This window comes from Ornithorhynchus anatinus, chromosome 14, assembly GCF_004115215.2.
Source record: "Ornithorhynchus anatinus isolate Pmale09 chromosome 14, mOrnAna1.pri.v4, whole genome shotgun sequence".
In the NCBI taxonomy this organism is placed as follows: Eukaryota; Metazoa; Chordata; class Mammalia; order Monotremata; family Ornithorhynchidae; genus Ornithorhynchus; species Ornithorhynchus anatinus.
This window is the reverse complement of record NC_041741.1, coordinates 45,239,635-45,254,890: the sequence shown is the minus strand read 5'-3', so window position 1 is coordinate 45,254,890 and position 15,256 is coordinate 45,239,635. Positions and strand designations below refer to the sequence as shown.

The 15,256-nt window shown below is 43.8% G+C and overlaps 1 protein-coding gene across 4 annotated transcripts in view; it reads left to right on the top strand.

Annotated features, from left to right (window-relative positions):
* FAM227A (family with sequence similarity 227 member A) overlaps positions 1 to 15,256 on the top strand; it is a 35,246-nt gene that overhangs the window by 6,352 nt on the left and 13,638 nt on the right. For 2 of the 4 annotated variants that reach the window (XM_029079205.2, XM_029079204.2), the window contains exons 3-11: positions 483 to 640; positions 2,581 to 2,672; positions 4,316 to 4,385; positions 6,313 to 6,404; positions 8,282 to 8,428; positions 10,255 to 10,356; positions 11,503 to 11,607; positions 13,164 to 13,287; positions 15,112 to 15,219. In XM_029079205.2, the coding sequence (XP_028935038.1) occupies positions 520 to 640; positions 2,581 to 2,672; positions 4,316 to 4,385; positions 6,313 to 6,404; positions 8,282 to 8,428; positions 10,255 to 10,356; positions 11,503 to 11,607; positions 13,164 to 13,287; positions 15,112 to 15,219 (961 nt within the window). In that variant the 5' untranslated portion in view covers positions 483 to 519. The remainder of the gene's footprint in view (positions 1 to 482; positions 641 to 2,580; positions 2,673 to 4,315; positions 4,386 to 6,312; positions 6,405 to 8,281; positions 8,429 to 10,254; positions 10,357 to 11,502; positions 11,608 to 13,163; positions 13,288 to 15,111; positions 15,220 to 15,256) is intronic. The other 2 variants (XM_029079206.2, XM_039914081.1) reach the window with 2 other exon arrangements.

Below are 15,256 nucleotides of genomic sequence, written 5' to 3'. Positions count from 1 at the left end.
GAAACTGAGGCACAGAGAAGTTAAGTGACTTGCCACAGTCACACAGCTGACAAGTGGCAGAGCCGGGATTTGAACCCATGAGCTCTGACTCCCAAGCCCGGGCTCTTTTCCACTGAGCCACGCTAGTAAGCGCTTAACAAATACCACTGTATATTATCGGTTAATAGCTGACAACCCCTAGACTGTGAGTTCTCCTCTAGACTGTAAGCTCGCTGTGGGCAGGGACTATGTCTACTCTACTGAGCGCTTAGTACAGTGCTCTGCCCACAGTAAGTGCTCAGTAAATACGACTGGCTGATTCTGCCTGGGGAATCTGCCAGAGCTGGACTTAACAGATGGACCTGGATGGACTCTTTCCCACTCCCTGATTTTCACAGAGAGGCTACGGTATTTGTGACTCCTATTAAGTCGCCGATCAGAGAATAAAGTGGGGGTGGGAAATATCTAATTGTTTTTAAAGAAAAGTTGTGGTTCGTTATCAGCTTTCCAAGAATCCGGCTCACCCCCTGAGTGGGGAAGATGGAGGTTATTAATTATAACGCCTTACCGATGCTCTGCTTGGAAGAAAACCCCGCCGTCCTTCCCTGGGTGCAAGCCAAGAAAATGGAGGCTTTGAAGAAAAGCTTACAGAACCCGGCGTGTATCTTTTGTGATGTTCGTCAACCGCTTACTATAATCCAGGCATTATACTTAAGTGCTGGGGATTAAAACTGTGAGTCCCAAGTGGAACAACGACTGTGTCCAACCGATTTGCTTGTATCCATCCAGTACTTAGTACAGTGCTTGGCACATAATAATAATGTTGGTATTTGTTAAGCGCTTACTATGTGCCGAGCACTGTTCTAAGCGCTGGGGTAGACACAGGGGAATCAGGTTGTCCCATGTGGGGCTCACAGTCTTAATCGCCATTTTACAGATGAGGGAACTGAGGCACCGAGAAGTTAAGTGACTTGCCCAAAGTCACACAGCTGGCAAGTGGCAGAGCCAGTGTTCGAACCCATGACCTCTGACTCCAAAGCCCGTGCTCTTTCCAGTGAGCCAAGCGCTTAATAAATACCACAGTTATTAGTATTACTGGGGTAGATATAACATGCGAAGCAGCGTGGGCTCAGTGGAAAAGTGCCCGGGCTTGGGAGTCCGAGGTCATGGGTTCGAATCCCGACTCCGCCCCTTGCCTCAGTTCCGTGGCTCACTGGAAAGAGCCCGGGCTTTGGATTCAGAGGTGATGGGTTCGAACCCCGGCTCTACCACTTGTCAGCTGTGTGACTTTGGGCAAGTCACTTCACTTCTCTGGGCCTCAGTTCCCTCATCTGTAAAATGGGGATGAAGACTGTGAGCCCCACGTGGGACAACCTGATTCCCTTGTGTCTACCCCAGCGCTTAGAACAGTGCTCGGCACATAGTAAGCGCTTAACAAATACCAACATTATTATAGCGAGGGGCCTGAGAGTCAGAGATCATGGGTTTTAATCCCAGCTCCGCCACCTGTCTGCTGTGTGACCTTGGGTGAGTCACTTCACTTCTCTGTGCCTCAGTCACCTCATCTGTAAAATGGGGATTGAGACTGTGAACCCCATGTGGGACAGGGACTGTGTCCAACCCAACTTGCTTGTACCCACACCAGTGCTTAGAACAGTGCCTGGCACAAAGTAAGCACTTAACAAATGCCATAATAATAATTATTATTATTATACAAGGTTATTGTTTTGGACACAGTCGATGTCCCACATGAGGTTCACAGTTCTTCAAAGAGTAGGAGTTCAATAAATATCATTGATTGAAGTGACTGCAAGTGAGAGATGGTGTGTGGGGTTTTGGAGCCCATTGTTGGGCAGGGATTGGCTCTATATGTTGCTGAATTGTACATTCCAAGCGTTTAGTACAGTGCTCTGCACACAGTAAGCGCCCAATAAATCCGAATGAAAGAATGAATGTCAGAGACTGAGTTTTGAAGCAAGGGGAGATGGACAGAAAAAAATAAGAAGCAAAGAGGCACTGTCAATTAATCAATGTATTCATTGAGGGCGTACTGTATGAAGAACACTGTGCTAAGCTCTTGGGAGTACATAGACGTGACCCCGCCCCCAAAGAGCTTACAGTCTAACAAGGAAGAAAGCCATTAAAATAAATGACAAAAAGGGGAGAGCAATGACCAGAAATTAGTAGAATGATCAAACGGGGGAAAAAAACCCCATAGGGCTTCTGGTCAGAGACATTGCAGGTAACGTTAGAGAAGTAGTGTGGCCCAGTGGATAGAGCAGAGGCCCGGGGCACCTGAGTTCTAATGCCGGCTCTGCCATTTGTCTGCTGTGTGACTTTGGGCAAATCACTTCACTTCTCTGTGCCTCAGTGCTCTCACCTGAAAAACGGGGATTCAAACGGCGGGGGCCCATGTGGGACAGGAGCGGTGTCCAACCTGATTACCTTGCATCTACCTCAGCACTTAGTGTGGTGCCTGGCACAGAGTAAGTGCTTTACAAATAGTATATGTTAAAAAAAAAAAAGGTGAGCTCCCCCCCCCCGCACTTTTTTCTGTTCCTGAAAGCCATCCAAAGACGCTCTTTAACGGATACTCCTCAGCATGTATCATCGGCTCCATGGATAGAGTGAACCAAAAGATTGCTCACATGAAACCAGCCATGTTTAGGTGCAGCAGTCAGAAAAACAACCTGGTGAGAAGCCCCCTCCTCGCCTCCCCATTCCCCTTACTCCCTCCCTCTGCTCTACCCCCTTCCCCTCCCCACAGCACTTGTATATATTTGTATATATTATTTATTACTCTATTTTATTAATGCTATCTATATATCTGTGATTTTATCTTGACGGTACTGATGCCTGACTACTTGTTTTGTTTTGTTGTCTGGCTCCCCCTTGTAGACTGCGAGACTGTTGTTGGGCAGGGATTGCCTCTATCTGTTGCCTAATTGTACCTTCCAAGCGCTTAGTACGGTGCTCTGCACACAGTAAGCGCTCAATAAATACGATTGAATAAATGAATGAGGGTGGAGAGGTGGGGAGGGGTCCGGGCAAGTGAGGGGTGGAGAGAAACCCCTGATGGCACATTTGGGGAAAGCATCAGCCCCACAGTGGAAACAGCACATCAGGGGGGCCTTTTAGTAACTTGGGAGCTACCCTTATTGATTATTATTTTTTTAATTGCCCTCAGTGTTTTAAGCATACTTGTCTGTTGTATGACCTTAGGCAAGTCATTTCCCTTTCTCTGTGCCTTGCTTACCTCATCTGTAAAATGGGGAATAAGACTGTGATCCCCTCGTGGGACACGAATTGTGTCCATCCTGATTATTTTGTACCTACCCCAGGGCTTAGTACGGTGCCAAAAAGAAGTAATAAAGAAGCCCGAAGGCACAAAACCGGGACAATACGTAATAAAGCCAGTTACAAGCTGCACCCAAATTATGAAATATCCAACTGAAGCTCATTCATTCAAGCATATTTATTGTGAGCTTACTGTGTGCAAAGCACTGTACTAGGTGCTTGAAGTGGCCAGCAATCCCATCATGCTTCCCCTGCCGGCGTGTACTTCCCCGACTACCTAGTCTATGCACTGCGCTAGGTAGGTATTCCACTAATATTCTTACTGCCACTCTAGATTTAAAAGCTAAGTTAAAGGTTTGACCAACTCTGTCATAATGTACCCTTCTAAGTGCTTAGTACAGTGCACGGCACACAATAAGCTCTCAGTAACTATGATTGACTGAATGTCAGAATAAGGCAGGTAGTGACTTCCAAATATGGGGAGTTTTCTTCCTATTAACCCCCATCTGGCCAAGGGGCATATTTTTTTACTAGGCCCCGAAGGGAATAACAGTGAGTGATTAGGGTACTTGCCTTTTTAATGGTATTTGTTAAGTATTTACTACGTGCCAGGGATTATACTGGTTGGACACAGTCCCTGTCCCACATAGTGCTCACATTCTTTGTCCCCATTTTACAGCTGAGGAAACAGGCCCAGAGAAGTGAAGAGACTTGTCCAAGGTCTCACAGCAGAGAAGTGGCAGAATTGGGATTAGAACCAGGTCTTTCTGATTCCCAAGCTCATGCTCTATCCAGGGGGGCTGCTTTCCATTCATTCATTCTGTCATTCATCTGATGGTTGGGTTACAATGGGATTGATTAGCAGCAGGGCAAAGGGTGATGGAGGGCAGAAGGGTGGCAGAAATGGAGAATAAAACAGCAGCTGCTGCAATCAGACTTTCCTCCATATTTGTTGAATGCTGGGAACAGGCATGGTCTTTTATGCCCCCTCTTTCAGGATGTTAATTCCCAATGCTCTATTATTCTGTTGTTTTTGAAGGCGATTGAGAAGGTGGAATTGGAAAAGAGGCACTTAAGAGAGCACCTCCGCAGCATCGAAGGAGACCGAGGCAAACCTACTTTCTAATAGCATTACTTTGGGGATTTATTTTTTGTAATACATAACTGAGTGTGGCACTGGGGACTCTACATAAGTAATTTCTTGGCTTTCTAAAATGAAGGGGCAGGCCTTGTTGTCCCCTTCCAAAAGAGCCCAAGGTCAGAATCTCTTCTGGCAGTGAGCCCCGGATCCTATTATCAGTAAGATTTCAAGTAGTGCTCTGCCTGGCCTGGCACAGTGTAATCTTATACAGTGTAGTAATAATAATAATAATGATAATAATTGTGATACTTGTTCAGCACTTACTCTGTGCCAAGCACTGTTCTAAGCACTGGAGTAGATACAAGGTAATAAAGTTGGACATAATACCTGTCCCACCTAGGGCTCACACTCTTAATCCCCATTTTGCAGATGAGGGAGCTGAGGACCAGAGAAATGATAATAATAATAACAATAGTGGTATTTGTTAAGCTCTTACTAGGTACCAAGCACTGTTCTAAGCACTGGGGTAGATACAAGGTAATCAGATCATCCCACGCGGGGCTCACGGTCTTAATCCCCATTTTACAGATGAGGTAACTGAGGCCCAGAGAAGTTAAGTGACTTGCCCAAAGTCACACAGCTGACAGTGGCAGAGTCAGGATTAGAACCCACAACCCCTGACTCCCAAGCCCAGGCTCTTTCCACCAAGCCACGCTGTTTCTCTAGTGGTTTGATGTGGGCAAGTGACTTGTCCTAGGTCACACAGCAGACATATGGCAGAGCGGGGATTAGTACCTAGGTCCTTCTGATCCCTGGGCCCGGGTTTTACCCGCTAAGCCACACTCCTCCGAATGGCTGAATGGCATCGTGGGCAGGGAATGTGTCAATTTATTGTTGTAGTGTGCTTTCCCAAGCGCTTAGAATAGTGCTCTGCACACCGTAAGCGCTCATTAAATACGATTGAATGAAATCCCTGGATTTCCACATATATGCTCCCGTGGGCTTAATAACAAGGCTGAAACTCCTCATCTCCAAGTTTGGTAAAATTGTCCTAATGTCAGGAGGCAGCAGTAAACTCCATTACATATAACTTGTTTTTCTCTCTCCCCATTTTCAAAACCTTATTGAGGTCACATCCCCTCCAAGAGACCTTCCCCAATCAAGCCCTTTTTCCCACTCCCTTTCCCTTCTGGGTCTATGACCCTTGGACATTTGATTGTTTGCCCCACCCTCAACCCCACAGCACTAATGTACGTAGCTTTAAGTCCCCCCTTTAGCTGTAAGCTTGTGGGCAGGGAGCGTGTCTGCCAATTCTGTTGTATTGAACTCTCCCAAGCACTTAGTAAGTGCTCTGCAAACAGTAAATGCTCAGTAAATACAAATGATTGATGGATTGGTAGACTGTAAACTCATTGTAGGCAGGGAACGTATCTACCGCAAAAGATATTGCAAAGTGGCTAGAGGACGGGCCTGGGAGTCAGAAGGTCATGGTTCTAATCGCGGCTCCGCCACTTGTCTGCTATGTGACCTTGGACAAGTCACTTCACTTTTCTGTACCTCAGTTACCTCATCTGTAAAATGGGGATTGAGACTGCAAGCCCCATGTGGGACAGGGACTGGGTCCAACCCGATTTACTTGTCTTCACCCCAGCTCTTAGTATAGTGCCTGGCACAGAGTAAGCACTTAAAAATACCATCATTATTATTAATATTATTACCAACTCTGTTGTACTCTCCCAACTGCTTAGTATAGAGTTCTGTACACAGGAAGCACTCATTAAATGTGATTGTGTGATTGATTGATAGATGTAATCTCCTTGCAGGCAGGGAAGATGTCTACCAACTCTTTTGTATTGTATTCTCCCAAGTGCTTAGAAGAGTGCTCTGCACACAGTAAGCGCTTAATAAATACTAATGATGATGATGATGATGATGAGCTACTTTGCCTCCTGCAGGCAAGGGCAAAAGGAAATCAGGTGGGCAGAAGCTAAGCAGGAGGCCGATCTTCTCGGACCAATCATCTCGGAGAAAGATCACCGCTAAGAGGGTAAGGCGGCTAAGCCATCCCATAGAGTAGTTTCCCCCCCTTTTTATAGTATTTTTAAAGTGCTTACTATAATAATAATAATAATGGTATTTGTTAAGCGCTTACTATGTGCCAAGCACTGTTCTAAGCACAGGGGTCGACACAAGGTTATCAGGTTGTCCCACATGGGGCTCACAGTCTTAACCCCCATTTTACAGATGAGGTAACTGAGGCATCGAGAAATTAAGTGATTTACCTAAAGTCACACAGCTGACAAGTGGCGGAGCCGGGATTAGAACCCATGTCCTCTGACTATGTACTATGTGCTAGGCACTTTTCTAACCACTGGGGGAGATACAAGGTAATCAGTTTGGACACAGCCCATGTTCCACATGGGGCTCACATTTGTAATCCCCTCTTGACAGATGAGAAAACTGAGACACAGAGTGATGAAGTGACTTCCCCAAGGTCACATAGCAGACAAGTGGAGGAGCCGATACTAGAACCCAGGTCCTTCTGACTCCCAGGCCCATGCTCTATCCACAAACACTTCCCCTGAATTTTCTCTTAGGGGTGTGGATTGATTTTCACTCTTTGACGTTGGAGACACTTGACTCGCCGGTAAATTTTATCCTGGAATAGGCGGAGAGGAATGGAGGAGTCATTGACATTTTAGATAGCAAAGCCCCTTTTAAACAGAAGCCTAAATGAATACTGTGTCATTTCACTTACTCGCCTCCATCCTTCTGATGCATGAATTGGCAGATACTCTCATTCCCATTTTTACTAATGAGAGGGACAAGACACAGAGGTTTATAGGCCTGCTGAGGTTTGAGCCACCTGAAGGGGACTTCAGTACGCATCTCGTACCCTATTGGTAAGGCAGTAAGGATCTACGGAGAGCAAGCTGGCAGGCTATTGCACTAGTTTTTTTTTGTTTGTTTTATGGTATTTGTAAAGCACTTACTATGTGCCAGCACTGGTATGGATACCAGACAGTTAGATGGAGCTCACAGTCAATCCCCCATTTTACAGATGAGGTAACTGACACTAATCCTAGGAAAAGTCCAGGGAAAATGTGGACGAGGGAGACCCGCAGCTAAGTGGATAGAAACCACTTCCAGTGGTGAAGGAAGAACTGTTAGCAAGGTTACCGATAAGGACAGAAGACAGGATGTTCTGGAGAAAATATATCCATAGAGTCGCTGTGAGTCAGAAATGACTCGGCCCTTGATAATAATAATGATAATAATCCGGTAACATATGCTTATATTTGGAGAAGTCTAGTGGGGGGATCATTTAATTTAGATCTTAGGTTGTAAAATGCAAACAGATCCTGATAGGTAATTTATTTAGGAAATTTTACAAATGGATCCTGATAGGTAATTTATTTAGGAAATTTTACAAGTGCTCTTAGATTCTTCAGACCCTTATGGTAGTCAAAGATAGTAATAGGAGGCCTTCCCAAACTAAGCCCCTCTTTTCCTCTGCTCCTCCTCCCCTCCCCATTGCCCTGACTCCCTCCCTCTGCTCTACCCCCCCCGCCCCACAGAACTTGTATATATATGTACATGTATATTATTATTATATATTATGATTCTATTTATTAATGATGTGTATATATCTATAATTATATTTATTTATATTGATGCTGTTGATGCCTGTTTACTTGTTTTGATATCCATCTCCCCCCTTCTAGACTGTGAGCCCGCTGTCGGGTAGGGATTGTCTCTATCTGTTGCCGAATTGTACTTTCCAAGTGCTTAGTACGGGGCTCTACACACAGTAAGCTCTCAATAAATACGACTGAATGAATGAATATTCTAAAAAGGTCTTATTTTAGCCCTCTTTAATGCTCTTTTCTTCTCTGCCATCCCCCTTTGTCCTTCCTTCCTTAGAACATAGAGGTGAAGAAACAGCTGGCCGAACTTTACCAGTACCCAGGATACCAGAAAGACAAGCCGACAGAACTGCCCAATGAGGTGGCCTTGTTCGATATGGTGGCCAATGTAGTCCGGGCCCAAAGAAATACAGCCTGTGGCAAGGTATTTGAGGCCTCAGGTGAGGCTGAGTCTCACCATGGCACATGCCCAGTGCAGTTTGTGAGTCACATCTGGACAAATTATCTATCTATCTATCATCTATCTATCTATCTATCTATCTATCTATCTATCTATCTATCTATCTATCTACTTATCTATTTCTATAGAGAGAGATAGATAGATAGATATAGATCTATGTATTTGCCCAGATTTATATACATATCATACATATCATATACACATATATGAATCGTTTCCAATTCATAGTGACACTATGGATATATTTTCTCCAGAATATCCTGTCTTCTGCCCTAATCGGTAACTTTGCTAATGGTTCTTCCTTCATCGTTGTTATGGTTTCTATCGTCTAGCTGCAGGTCTGCCTCTTCCACATTTTCCCTGGACTTTTCCTAGCATTAGTGTCAGTTACCTCATCCGTAAAATGGGGGATTGATTGTGAGCCCCATCTAACTGTCTGGTACCCACACCAGTGCTTAGTATAGTGCCTGGCATATCATATATATATATATATATATTTGTGCCACAGATAGGAAAGTACGCCTGATAAGGAGTTGAATGTGTATGGTCTATTAACTTATTTCTTCTGATCCCACTGCCGGTAAATCCATTCTTTCAGTCGTATTTATTGAGCACTTACAGTGTGCAGAGCACTGTACTAAGCGCTTGGAAAGTACAATTCAGCAACAGAGGCAATCCCTTCCCACAACGGGCTCACAGTCTAGAAGGGGGGAGGCAGACAGCAAAACAAGTAAAAAGTTATCTATAGCATTAATACTTCATAAATATTTCACATAAGTCTTTCCCCATTAGAGTGTAAGTTCCTTGCGGGTGGGGAATGGGTCTTGGGTTTCTCTTACCCTTTTCCAAGTGCTTAGTACAGTACCTTGCATTCAGTAGGTGCTCAGGTAATGCCAGTGCGGCTTTAGGAGGTGTCACTGTGAGCGTCATTAAGGGTGCATTATGGAGTTAAAGAGAAAGAGAGAGAGAGAAAATGGGATAAAACAACCTAAGGAATATTGAGCTCACTTCAGGTCTCTTAAACTAGGCCTACCCCAAACCTTGACTCAGAGATAGTCACCCACTCGATCCCAGGATGTTCTCCCTGCCCCATCTTGCTCCCCAAGAGTCACAATCAAGGGATGTTGTTTGAAGAATTTTTTGTTTATTTGCTTTTTAATGGTAGTGGTTAAGCACTATGTGCCAGGCACTGTACTAAGTGTTAGATACAAGATAATCAGATTAGACAAAGCCCCTTTCCCACATGGATCTCAGTGTAAATTGGAGAGAGGAATATTTAATCCTCATTTTACAGATGCGAAGTAACTGAGGCACACAGTAGGCAAATGGCCGAGTGGGATCAGAACCCAATTTCTTTGACTCCCAGGCCTGTACATGAGGAAGTGGAAAGAGCCCCGGCCTGGGAGTCAGAGAACCTGGATTCTAGTCCCGGCTCTGCCGTTTGCCTGCAGGGTGACCTTGGGCAAGTCACTTCACTTCTCTGTGTCTCACTTTCCTCAGCTGTAACCTGTTCTCCCTCCTACTTAGACTGTGAGTCCCATGTAGGACAGGGATTGTGTTAGGTCTGATGATCTTTTACTTACCCTAGCGCTCAGTACAGTGCTTGGAACATAGTAAGCACTTAACAGATACCACTATTATTAGTAGTAGTAATATTATTTCCACTGTGACTCAGGATGCCCTTTAACTATTTTTTCTGCCTTTTCAGAGGCCCCATTGCAATTCACCATTCAGTAATTGGCCAGCACAAAACCATAACGTGGTTCTTGGGTTTTGTTTTTTTTTGTCAGCCCTCCATGTCCCCAAGGGAACTGCAGAAATTTCTCACCTCTCCTGGCCCCAAAGCCATCCTCCTGGATACCTTCTGGTGGATATTTCTGGAAAGGTATCAGGTAGGCGGGATGGTGATTTTCTTTCTCTTTTGTGTAATACCCTTAATTCAGTCCTTGAGCAAATAAAAACACCATTAGGGCAAAATAGCTCTCCTGTGTTGGTTTCTAGGTCAATGGAAATGTCCCTCCAACCACTGATTCTCCAGATCGAAAGGCTCTGGGTTGCTTCCTTTATTCTCATCTATGTTGCTTCCTATGGCTGAAAATCCTCAAGCTGATAGAACTCATCATTGGAGGTTTAATTAGCTGTTCTCCCTCCCCCTTATATTCTGAGTCCCATATGGGGCAGGGACTGTGTTTAATCTGATTATTTGAAATCTGCCCCAGTACTTAACACAGTGGTTGGTAGATGGTGCTTAAACATTATTGTTATTAATAGGATTTATTGTTAGCAAGGCATTGATTGGTAGATAGTGCTTTACATACTATTATTATATTATTAGATAGTGTTTAACAAATACTACTTCTATCATTATTAGTATTATTCATATTAGAAATAATTATAATTACAGATGCATTGTTTGGTAGACAGTGCTAATTTATAATTAGAGGCATTGATTGGTAGATAGTACTTAACATACTATGATTATATTATCATTAGATAGTGTTCAATGAATACAACTACATTACTACCGTTATTATTAGAGAAGCAGCATAGCCTAATGGCAAGAGCCCGGGCTTGGGAGTCAGAGGTCGTGGGTTCTAATCCCGGCTCCGCCATTTGTCTGCTGTGTGACCTCAGGCAAGCCACTTCATTTCTCTGTGCCTCAGTTACCTCGTCTGTAAAAATGGGGATTAAGACTGTGAGCCCCATGTGGGACAACCTGATTACCTTGAATATTCCCCGGTGCTTAGTACAGTGCTTGATACATAGTAAGCACTTAACAAATACCATTATTATTGTTATTGATAATACTAATAGAAATAATAATTATAATTCGAAAGTCATTGTTTGATAGTGCTTAACTATTATTATAATAATTATTATTATTACATTAAATAGACCCCAGGCTTATCCTCCAGGTCATGCTTCTTTGAGGAAATGACTGTCCTTGCTTTCTGCCTTTCTATCACCAGATCTTCAGGCTGTTGGGTGGGCCTACAGAGAGGTATTTGTAATTATTTATTCTTCACTTTTTTTGGTAGCCAAACAAAGAGATCCAGAGCCAGCTGTTTGATCGCATTGCCAGAAATTACACCATCCTCCTACTTAACATTCCCAGGACTCACTATACAGAGACCCTCTTGAAAGTGAGTATTGAAAAGGATTACTTTTCAATATGACCTCAAGGGTAACCTCTCAATCAATCAGTCAGTCATTTATTGAGCCATTTATTGACTATTTATTGAGTCATTTATTTATTTGCCCTTACTGTGTGCAAAGTACTGTACTAAGAACTTTAGAGAGTACAATGTAACGGAGTTGGTAGATATGTTCCCTGTCCACAACAAGCTTACAGTCTGGAAAGGGAGAGACAGACATGAATATAAATAAATAAAATAAAATTACATATATGCTATGATGCTGAGGAAAGAGTCAAAAAAGGGTGAAAATCCTAGAGAAGCAGTGTGGCCTAGTTGAGAGAGTGTGGGCCTGGGTTGTAAGAAGAACCTGGATTCTAATCCCAGCTCTGCTGTCTGCTCTGTGACCTCGATCAAGTCGCTTAATTACTCTGTGCCTCAGTTACCTAATCTGTAAAATGGGGATTAAGACTTTAAAGCCCACGTGGGACATTAGACATTGGACTGTGTCTAACCTGATTATTTTGTTTCTATTTCAGCGCTTACTACAGTGCCTGGCACGTAGTAAGCACCTAACAGATACCATAATAATAATAATAATAATGTTGGTATTTGTTAAGCGCTTACTATGTGCCAAACACTGTTCTAAGTGCTGGGGTAGACACAGGGGAATCAGGTTGTCCCACGTGGGGTTCACAGTCTTAATCCCCATTTTACAGATGAGGTAACTCAGGCACCGAGAAGTTAAGTGGCTTGCCCAAAGTCACACAGCTGACAAGTGGCCGAGCCAGGATTCGAACCCATGACCTCTGACTCCAAAGCCCAGGCTCTTTCCACTGAGCCATGCTGCTTCTCATTAAAAAATTGTGCCATTAAATTAATGTGCAAGGCAGACCCAGTAGGGAGTGGTTGCACAATATAATAATAACGTTGGTATTTGTTAAGCGCTTACTTAACTTCTCTGTGTTTCAGTTACCTCATCTGTAAAATGGGGATGAAGACTGTGAGCCCTACGTGGGACAACCTGACCCACCTTGTATCTACCCTAGTGCTTAAGAACAGTGCTTGACACATAGAGAAGTAGCGTGGCTCAGTAGAAAGAGCACGGGCTTTGGAGTCAGAGATCATGAGTTTGAATCCCAGCTCTGCCACTTGTCAGCTGTGTGACTGTGGGCAAGTCACTTAACTTCTCTGGGCCTCAGTTACCTCATCTGTAAAATGGGGATTAAGACTGTGAGCCCCATGTGGGACAACCTGATTCCCCTATGTCTACCCCATCGCTTAGAACAGTGCTCTGCACCTAGTAAGTGCTTAACAAATACCAACATTATTATTATTATTATAGTAAGTGCTTAACAAATACCAACATTATTATTATATTGTGCTCTCCCAAGTGCTTAGTACAGTGCTCTGCACATAGTAAACCCTTAGTAAGTACGAATGATTGATTAGCCCAGTAGAATTTTTTTTTTTAGTGAGAACAGGTCATCGGTTTCTGGGGTTTGTTGCCCCCCCTTGACCTCTGTTCCAAGTTTGGACTTTGATTTCATGTGCTTTATCCTCAGAGGTTCCCATTATTATTGAGCCAAGCCTTGTACACCAGCTTCTGTGCATGCTTCCCACAGTCTTGGTTTGACAACCACGAATTCAAGTCTCATATCTGTAACACAACGATGGAGTGGATTGGAGGTGAGAGGAGTTTCTCTCTCTCTCTATTTCTCTTTCTCTCTCTCTGAGGAAATATTCATTTAGCCACCTAGGTTACTCAAATAAGTGTCTTTGCCTTCACTTAGTGTCACTTTAGCCTCTTCTCCTCCCCTAATGTTTAAAGCGATAAGCCCCCTATTCCCTCTCAATCCATTGATCAGTGGTATTTATTGAGGACTTATTGTGTGCAGAGCACTGTACTAAGCCCTTGGGAGAGTACAGTGGAACAGAGTTGGTAGAAATGTTCCCTTCTCTCAAAGAGCTCAGTCTAAGGTGGGTAACATTCATGAACTTGGATCTACCCAGTACCCAATGCTACCCAGTAAGCATTGATATCTACCCAACCCTCAGCCCCACAGCACTTATGTACGTATCCATAATAACTCGGAGGAGTTGGAGGAGTCCGGCTGCCCGCAGCACAGCGTCTTGATGACAGTATTAGGTGATCCTTGGCGGCAATGCCGTAGGCTCTCAGCCTGGGTCTCAGGTGGTCTTTGCCGCCATGTGGGTGACCGCCTTGTTTCAGTTGCTCAGCCGCTTTGTCTTAGGTGGTACGGTTGTTTTGGGGGGTCGCAGTGGGTCCTGATTCGCTCTTTTTGCCTTAAGCCTATTATCGGATAAAGCTGGAGAGACAGCTACTCCATCCTGCCGCGCCCACCCCACGGGCTGCTTTCTGCAGGATAGCTTATCTCCTGTATCTCCGGCAGTCTTTCTTCTGCCCTATGGCTAGACGGTTTAATGTCTCTTCAGGGTCCTCCTTCTATGTTGTCAGTTCCTCCTCAAATTCCTCCTTCTATGTTGTTGTTCATCAAGGTCAGAAGACGGTCACTCGTAAAATGGTTTCTCTGTTACAAAATGGAGTCCCTCTTGCTCACCACGCATAGTAGCAGTTTGGATGGAAATAAAATGGCGGATTTTAGCAGTGCTGTGAAGGTAGAACCAACAGGATTTGGTGACAGATTGAATATGTGGGTTGAATGAGAGAGATGAGTCAAGCATTTGATATTCATCCCACCCTCAGCTCCACAGCACTTATGTATATATCCATAATTTATTTTAATGTCTGTCTCCCTCCCTAGACTGTAAGATCCTTATGGGCAGGGAATGTGTCTTGCCAACTCTGTTGTATTGAACTTTTCCAAACGCTTGATATGTTACTGTGCACCTAGTCAGTGCTCAATAAATACAATTGATTGTTTGATTGATTAACCTCCTTGTGGGCAGGAAATGAGTCTATCAACTCTGTTGTACTCTTACAAACACTTAGGACAGTGCTCTGCACACTTTAAGCACTCAGTAAATACCATTGATAGTATTCAGGACCTCACTGAATTTTATTGTTATTTTTAAAACTACTAACACTAGTGGTATTTGTTGTGCACTTAATCATGTGCCAAGCACTGTGCTAAGCACCAGGGTAACCAGACTGGGCACAGTCCCTGGCCTACATTGGGTTCTTGTAGCTCCTTGAAAAGATTTAAAGTCTTTCTCTCTCTGATACACACATGACATTCCTGGCTCTAAGATGGATCCCCTTCTGATAAATGGCCCTGTTAAGCCAATTTTGTTTTGGAGAACCCCAGGAAGCTCCCTGAAAGGAAAATCATCATCATCCTCATCATCATCAAACACTTACTGAGCACTACAGGGAACATGGAACTGTGTAAGGTTTGCTCCGAGGTGTACACTATTTCCCTGCTTTCAAGGAGGTCATAAAGGTATTGCTGAATTGCTGTTCCTTTCCATGTGTTTATCTGGGACTTTTTTTTTTACCAACTTCTTTTTCCCTCTTTTACTTTTTCTTAGGCATTTTTCCTTGTCAAAATAGTTATGCTTGCTGGAACTACTCTGAACTGGACCCTGTGAGATCGAGGAGAGAAAAATTCATGACAGTAAAAGGAAAACAGAAGAGGGGTAAAAACATTAACTCAGATTCATTTTTCTCTTCACT